The sequence below is a fragment of the Hesperophylax consimilis genome, chromosome 3 (assembly GCF_061612785.1).
Source record: "Hesperophylax consimilis isolate HC1 chromosome 3, BYU_Hcon_1.0, whole genome shotgun sequence".
NCBI lineage: Eukaryota > Metazoa > Arthropoda > Insecta > Trichoptera > Limnephilidae > Hesperophylax > Hesperophylax consimilis.
This window is the reverse complement of record NC_142838.1, coordinates 10,355,041-10,364,101: the sequence shown is the minus strand read 5'-3', so window position 1 is coordinate 10,364,101 and position 9,061 is coordinate 10,355,041. Positions and strand designations below refer to the sequence as shown.

At 34.5% G+C, this 9,061-nt stretch overlaps 1 protein-coding gene across 1 annotated transcript; it reads left to right on the top strand.

Moving 5' to 3' along the window:
- Nucleotides 1-8,847, top strand: LOC149424923 (uncharacterized). The gene is made up of 3 exons (XM_089650857.1): nt 1-227; nt 5,853-6,317; nt 6,657-8,847. The coding sequence occupies exons 2-3, from the start codon at nt 5,923-5,925 to the stop codon at nt 8,536-8,538; spliced, it is 2,277 nt and encodes a 758-aa protein (XP_089506983.1). The 5' UTR covers nt 1-227; nt 5,853-5,922; the 3' UTR covers nt 8,539-8,847.
- The last annotated feature ends 214 nt before the right edge of the window (nt 8,848-9,061 follow it).

The window sequence follows — 9,061 nt, the reverse complement described above, 5'->3', positions numbered from 1 at the left end:
TAACGGGCATACCATGAGCGGCATAAGCCGTAACGACAACAGTCAACAATTTTACCGCAGGTCCACAGTCGAACAGAGTCCAACCGCGAAACTTGCTGCATATTGACTCGCTCTCGTGCGTGATCGCTCCTAGTTGTTGCAGTTTACTAATAAAACCTACATAATACTAGGTACGTGGATTTGACGTTTGACGAAACAAACTTACCAGTTACAGGACTTTACAATAGGTAAGTTTACATTATTTCACTACCCACATAAATGACATTATTACATTTTAGTAAAGTAAATCAGAGGACTTTTTACATTGTGTTAGGTTTGTTTATTTATCTGTAATAAATGTTAATTTAATCGTGTTTTTAGAAAAAGCAGATCACAGTTTTTTTGATTTAAACTTCTAAGTTTTGAATTGCTTGAGTTATGTAACGAGGTTTTCGATACAAAAACAACACACAAGTAGATACAAATAAAGTATAATTATAAAATCCATCTATATTGGAACAGGGTGAATTGGTTTTAACTGAATACAGAAGTCCTGCCAATTAAAAACTAGAAACCTGTAATCCGCTGTAAACCAGTGAATTACGGTGTGTTGGTATTTTTCCCGCCAATACGAGATTCTAGATTCTAGACAGATTCCAACTGTAGTTTTTTTAACGATCAATTTGCGAAACAGCCAATGATGAATTATAACATTTGAGTTGGATAATCTGTTCGCATGTGAGTACGTTAAGTTTGCAGACATTCAATGTACGAGTACGTTAGGTTATATTCACGGCAGTCTTGTATTTTGCCTTGAAGTCAATTAACATTTCCAGTGCAAAATCGTGAAAACGCGCATTTTATGCATCATTATACGAACCTTCTACATTTCATAATATCGTTGCAGTTTGCATTCACATTTCCTCGTATATTAGTCATATCAAATCAAACCCGCTGATGTAGGTACCTTATTATAACATTTCGATTGTTTATGTCTAGAACGAAATTTTACGCTATTGTGTGGATTAAATTAAACATAATTCAGTATTGTTTTCCTCGTAGATATAAGGAAGACAGAAGTATATTGATATGTAATATGTGTTTATAATGTGTGCACCGTGGTAGTACCTAATAAGAAATAGAGCACGAACATTACAGGTAAGACATATTTTCCTTCAGTAAACTGAATAAATTCAATGATGTCATTTCTCAATGCGTGTACGTAAATCAATTGTTCGATTAGTGTAGGAAAAGTATTATAGTTTCGTTTATGGCTTCGTAGAGATATTTATTTTTCTTATTGAAAATGCTTATTTATATTTGCATGCATTGCATCATGGTTTGTTGTTTAATGTTGTTGTTCTAAAACATAAAAAAACTTTTATTCGGAAGATCTGTACTTAGTTCTTAGTACCTATTGAATTTATTGATGGTTTTCGATTTAAACAATATCCTAGCAGTTTTATTACCTGGCTTCCCCCAATATTGCAAGCAAATAAATTCTGACAGTTGTATAGTTTATATAATATTATAATAATTTAATTTAGGTTTTTGTCAAAAAGTAAGGTTGATGTTGCCGAATACGGCGTCACACACGCAATTAAAAAAAACACTTGATTTCAATTTAATTATTAATGGAAGGAGTGAAATGTAAATATGAATGAAATATTTTTTTAAACTGTTAGTTTGGGTTATTTTAATAATTTATGCGTATTTTATAACCTTCAAACTTAACTTTGATTGGGAAAAAAACTTAAATGCATCTTTTTCCATTTCCCCCGACATAGATACTTGTTTCTTGTAGCAATTAGGTTAAAACAAAGTGCCATATAGTTTTCTTTAATCCATTTTGTATGGAGAAAAAAATAAATTGTTTATAGTATACGTCTATAACACGTGTCAAAATAATAATAACAAACCCGGAGAAAAATGATCATTACCAATTGATTAATCTCTTAAAATTATTCGTAATCCGGTTAAAAACGGGATTGCAGGTCCTTAACGAATGAATTGGTAAATTTCCTGATAAACTTTTAGTAAAATACGAAAATACATTCATCACGATGTCTGAACAAGTTCTCTCCGTGTACTGGGGAGGGGGGAGAACATAAATAAACCACTCAAGGGGAGAAGACGGGGATTATGAAGATGAGGAAGTATCTGACTATTCGGATCTGGTCACCAAACAAGTCTTAAGCCATTTCAAGTAACCAACGTTTCTATTCTGAATGGTGCAAAAGCACTAATAATTAAAAATGCTTTTTGACAAATAAGTTTGTTTCTGTGCTACTTGATGTATGAATGTGGATGAAACAAGGTGCACGTATCCGGAGAGAGGATCGTATAGGTTTGTTGTTTAGGTACATTAAACCAGGGACTCTTGACGTAAATACCTCATCATGAAGGTTATATTAGACAGTATTTTCAATGCCATCCGTATTCTTCGTCATGTTAAAAATAAAGTTATTTTATTGTTTTCAAAACGGAACAACAATACCCAGTAATGGTAATGGTTTTATCATTACAATTTTCAGATACTAATCAGACTGTATCAACATAATAATTTAATATTTATGTGATTATTTTAAGACATTGGTGCTGATTTGAGATAATGTCGAAAATAACATTGAATGATATAATTTATATTACATCCGCAGGACATTGTATGGTTGATAAGGAAAATTATATGAATTTAACATTTTAATTACCTACTTCGATCCTCTTAGAACATCGGTGTTTTAAAAACAAACTTCGCAATTTTAAATTACTTCGTTTTCATAAAAATCATCGGGTTGATCGCATTTTACTCGTATAAGGCGCCTACAGGCTTCATTATCTAGCGTGGCTTCGATTCATTGCAAGTCCTGCCCTCCTAGGATCAGATCAGAAGGATCACCAGAATCATAGGCGATCACTCTTGCGTCTAAAGTTTAGAATCGTGAATTAATCGTGAGTAGGGTCCCAATTATTTTGTTATTACCAACAGGCATAAATACCTCGGTTTTATAGATTAATTTACTATTTACTTAGGGAATACCTTACTCGAATGGTTTTCACCCATTTACAGATATAGTAATTATTATTATGTAATCTTATTAAATGAAAGATTCGTAGATTTATTGTGATTTTAATGAGAGTATTTCAATTTTCCGTTCAGTTCAGATACAACAACTAAAGAAGGTTAATATCAATCAGGGGCACACCCAGAAAAAAAGTTGTCGGTCAGTACAGTGTACGTGAAAATAAATAAAACGCATAACCAAACTTCAAATAATTTAATTCAAATACTAAGTAAGACATTAATGATATGAGAAATTTTTTTATCTCTTCAGTAGGCACATGGCCGGCCCTGAGCCAAACGGCGCCTGGCTCTAGTAAAAACTGTAGTGCTGCGATGGCAGCGTCTTGGCAAGTCGGCGCTCGGAGCGGACTGCTCCAATTGCGCCTGTACAGGAGACCGGCCCTGGGTGGTTTCGTCTACGTTTATTGCGACGCGTTGCGTAGTGCGTTTGATGACTTTACTGTGAAGAAGCCACTAACTACAATTACATCAGCACTTATTGAGATAAATGTCTAATTTTCTTGGTTTTTCAGCCATTTTCTAAAATAGATTCGACTGTTGGAGTCAGGTTTTTGTACAAATGCAGAGGAGCTAAACCATTTAATTCTCTGAGGTAGAATGTCTTAAATATTTTTTAATCGACGTAATGTAGAAAAGGTTCTTTCTTTCTCTTCAGTAGACACAGGTAGTATTTCTAAAATATGCAGCATTATTTTGATATTTGGTATCTTTTCAATGTTTCAGGGCGCTTAACCCTTTCAGTACCGCACTCCAGCATTTTGTCTACACACGTAGACCATATTTTGCGCCTGATAACGACTTAAATAATTATTTGAAAAATTTTAGTGCAAATTATTATTTTTTTTAATAACTAATTTAGATTTTTATAATTTGATTTTTATTATTTTTAGGCCTCAAAAGGTTATTTTTTTACTAGCAAGGAAAAAAAACTTACTCAAAACTCACTCAAATGATTTAAATTAAAAAAAAATTAACAAATATAGAGATAACCTAAAAATAATACTGGAGCCCAGTCCAAGCAAAACAGCCGAAACGCGATTTATCCTTATAATTACGGTATTTGTAAGAATTTTTTTTTACTAGCTGACGTGTACCCGGCGTTACTGTGGGTTATCATTAGGAGATAGACATATACCATAACGGAATTTTCTGTAGGCCTTTTTAAGATATGCAATCCCGTATTAAATTATTTTGATGTATCTCATAAGGTTTAGCCAGCGTTAGCAATGTAAGCGCACGAAAAAATATTTTTTACGACTTGATTACAAAACATCGACTATTCTCTACTTTTTATAAAAATTATATACATGTATTATGTATACAAACCTTCAAGAAGAAATTTTCTAAATGAAAGTGAAAAGTCTATCAAAATCCGTTGCGTAGTTTAGAAGAACTAAGCGCACGAGCAGACAGACGCGGATAGCGACTTTGTTTTATACTATTTAGAGAAGATTAGATCAATTTTGTAATACGAAACCATAAATATTTTTTAATTTTATTTATTTATTTATTCTAAAAACAGTTTTTACATAAAAAACATGATCTGCACATCTCACTAGGGCATTCCTGTATCAAGATGTGCAGCTTTACAATAATATCATTTAAAAAAATACATATATGTAAATTATTTCAATACATATATGTAAATTATTTCAGTGTCTCATCTATAAGTTTGCTGGAATCTGTTGGCAATAAACTTTGGAATCCAACCAAAATTGAATTGTGCCTCGAGAATCTTCGTTCCTAATTATTTTTAGAAGCGTTGAAAAATGGAAAGTAAATTGAGATGCGAAAATAATCCCCTAGACTGGCTAAGATTTAATTTTTATTATTTTTTAAATCATATGTTTTTTTAATTAGCAAGGAAACAAACAATTGTGTAATTGAAAAAAAAAATACAGTGTACACACGCGAAAAGCAAAATACGCAGCTATTTGTTGTACATATTGAAAGGGTTAATCATTTTATTATGTTTATTGATTATGTTGCTTTTGATTGGTAAAATAAGGTATGTTGAATCTCCGGGGAGGGGGTTAACCCCCGAAACCTTACCTCCGTGGGAGCGTCGCTGATACCAACGAAAACAACTACTTATTCAATGTATGATAGCCCAAGTAAATTGATCTGATCCGGTAACTATTTGCTGATTTACAGACGCCGTTGTCAAGCAACATTCAAGTGCAAAGATTATGTCCATCGCTCTATGTAACTAAATTCTAGGTGTGCCTTCAATTGACTCACAAAGGGTCAGCGTGGGACATTCAGTTACATGGCGATTGATACACAATGGCCGTACAATCGCAGACAATCTCCATATTGACCTGCATCGTGACTTATCTAATCTGTTTTGAAAAATTGGCACTGATCTGATTCGAACGACCTTGTTTCGTTTATTTCAATAACAGGTTCATGATACCAATAACAGATTGTAAGACTTTCTATGAAAGATGATTATGTTTGTCACTTTTGATAAAATAAGGTGTCTCGTTGTAGTACAAAATAACAGAATGTAGGGAGCACGTGGATGCATTTCCAAATTGAATGTATTATTGTCGGTTGATATTTTTCCTGCCTTCTAAATTCTTGTTTATAATAATAAAACATCTTCATGTTCATATGCTGTTATTCTCCAATTGTGAAGTTTTTGCACGCATTTTGATAAAAAAAAAACACAGGAAGGCCTTTCCAATCCATTCATCATACTTCAGAACGATAAATGACGCATGCTACCAATGCAACGAATGTAAATTAATATGAGTAGTTTTATTGTAAAACATTTATATTGTTTCAGATTTCGCAGTTTCGAGTGGAGAAACTTGAGTTCATGATGTCCTAAGAATAACAGAACTTAACAACACAACATGGCAATCTCACAAAGGATTTTGAATTTGATACTTTGGTCACTGTTTTGTGTCAGTATTGTGCAACCTTTTAATGGTGAAAATTTTGAGCTAGAATGTCCCGACGATTGCGACTGTCATTATTTCAGAATCAACTGGGTTACAGATTGTTCAGAAAGTAACCTTACAGATATCCCCTACGATGAACTTAGTCCCAATGTGTATATCCTGGACATGAATGGGAATAATGTCACCTCTCTCAAACCTTTCCCGAAGAACATCAAGATGAGGAGGCTGCAGATGGCTCACAATGAACTCTCCAGTATCAAAAAGGAATCCCTCGAAGGATTGGAGTATTTGATCGATGTGGATTTTTCGGCCAATAAAATATCGACAATCGATCCTGATGCTTTTGAGTAAGTACTGATTTATTATGCATACAACATTTTAGGACGAATTGGATATACATATAACGACCGTATCGACGCGATGAATACGGAAGGATAACTTGGGAGTTGCGAATAAATTATAATTTCAACTTTACTCAAATACATTGACATATTATTTTTTTATAAACCTAACTGCACACCCAGGGAAAATACTGAAGCTATTTGTTAACTAATCATTTTACAATAGATAGATCTGGGGCCTCAATTTCAATATATCAAAACGAGATTCAAAGTATTTAGCCACTAATGTTGTGTTGTACAAGTATGTAAATGTTTAATATTAACGATTTTATTTTTATATTTTAGGGATTGTCCGGGTCTGCTGACCATTGAGCTTCAAGAAAATCTTTTCGAAAACGTGGAAGGCCCTTTCCTTATCTCCCGTTCGTTACAATACCTGGATATCAGCTCTTGTAAACTTACTTCATTAAATCCAGAATTTTTCATCAACCTGACTGCTCTCCATACAGTAGACTTATCTCGTAACCCCTTGGGGACTCTTGGACCGGAGGCATTTGACCCTCTGACTAGTCTGGAGACACTGGTGTTGAATAACTGCGAACTTACAGCTATCCTTGACCCGGCCTTCTCCAGCCTGGAAGTATTGAAAAGGCTGGAACTAGCGGGAAACAAATTAACTGAAATCGACTGGCCCTTGGTACTAGGAAACTTACTCAGGCTGGAATACTTAGATGTAAGAAACTCCAAAATCACTTACATTCCTGAAGATTCCTTTATGAACACAACTTGGATTCGTACTTTGATTCTGGCAGAGAATGAATTGACCGATCTTGATGTATCAGTCACATTGGATAATCTTCCGCACTTGGATACGCTTGATCTGTCAAACTGTCGCTTGCAAGGACTTATTTCAGACGATGCTTTTATTAACTCGACAAAACTCAAAACATTATATCTATCAGGAAACTACTTGAAAGTCTCAGATTTGCAAATAGCGCTCGAACCTTTGTTAAGTCTAGAAAAACTGTTTTTACGAAATTGTAGTTTGAAGACTTTGCCTGACACCTTCAACAAATTAATGCAACTCGAAGAGCTCGATATATCTCATAACCCACTGGAAGATGCGTTTACAAATCTGTTAGCTCCATTGGAAAAGTTAGAGTACTTGAATATGGGATACAGTAACTTGTCGTATATTGGCCCTGAAACATTCTCCAAAATGACTTCCATGAGAAGATTAGTTCTGTCTGGAAATGACTTGAACTCTTTGGAGGCAGGGTTGTTCGGGAATTTAACCCTCCTGGAAAGTTTGGAGTTAAGTGATTGCGGATTGCGCCGACCGATCAATGCAACTGTGTTTTTCACAAATTTGACTTATACAGAACTCAAAGAATTAAAATTGGCAGGGAACCCTTTAATCATCATGAAAGATAGTCCACTTCTTCCAAAGCAGCTATCACGATTGAAGAGCCTGGATTTGAGTAAATGTAATCTGACTTTCTTGCCAGACAATTCGTTTAAATTAAATGAGAACATAACTCAGCTTTATCTGGCGGGAAATCAACTAGATTCACAGCCAGGCAGTTTGAAATTCTTGCAACTATTGCCGAGTCTTGAAAAACTCGATCTCGGAAATAATAACATGACATCAATTTCGCCACAAATCTTCTTCAAGAATCCAAAGATAAACTCATTGCGGTTGGTAGGCAATCCGTGGAAATGTGATTGCAATATCGCGGAGATGTGGGATTGGGCCGCGATGGTGAAGGGAGACCTAAGCGTTTTAGTTGGATCGAAAACTTCTCCGGATGACTTTACTCTGAAGGGAGCTAAACGCAAGAAGAGCTTGTTATGTTATTACGAAGAGACACAGATGAGGGAGTTCCCGAATGTAAACAGGACGGTAGCTGGTAGAAGGCCTTTTGTCAAACCACACAGAGAGCTGACCAGCGCTAACAGGACTTGGGCCAAGTATGTCCGAGAGTCAGGTTGTGAGCCGGTAGTTAGGATACTGAAGCCTGTGCCATTAGTGATGTCAGAGGGTCTGGACGAGGTAATGCCTGTTGGTAACCCTCCTCTAAGGGTGGTTATGTTTTCGGTAGGCCTGATATTGCTCGGTCTGACCGCGGCTTTGGTAGTCACTTTCAGTATCCGCAGACGCCGCGGGATACGCCAAAGCAATCAGACATTGCCAATGAAACAAATGACGCTACCAAATCTTTCGTAAACCATTAGCGCAAAGCAATCATCTTATGATAATATCATATATCCTCAATCTTGAATATAAATTAATCGATCATTTTGCTAATGAAAATATTGTAAGAATTTATTTTGACAAATTTAATAAGAGTTTTTATCAAATAACCACGAGTGAGAGATGAACATGATTTCTTTTATTTTCAAGGATAGGATAGTATTGTGTTTTTATTTTTAATTTAAGTAGTTTTAATAGAAAATGCGTTTTACGAATCAAAAAACAACAAATCTGTGATCTGTGTGTATGAGTATGTTCAGAAATGTCTAATTATATTTTCCATTAATATGTGGTATTTTATTTAAAAACAGTTTTGAAGTAACAAACAGAAAATAATAAATATTATAAGTATTTTATAAATAATATTTTGTACCAATGACCAAAACATCAATTCCAAAATATCCATAAAAACACCCTTCTATTATCATTAAAAATAATTAATTTTCCATAAGGAAAGTGTGCCCAAATTATAATAACATGCTATTTACAAAGCGCA

Excerpts from the sequence above, each read along its gene's own strand:
- LOC149424923 (XM_089650857.1), top strand. The coding sequence starts at position 5,923 with ATGGCAATCTCACAAAGGATTTTGAATTTGATACTTTGGTCACTGTTT. Across the intron at positions 6,318-6,656 it reads ATCGATCCTGATGCTTTTGA|GGATTGTCCGGGTCTGCTGA; the intron begins GTAAGTACTGAT and ends TTTATATTTTAG.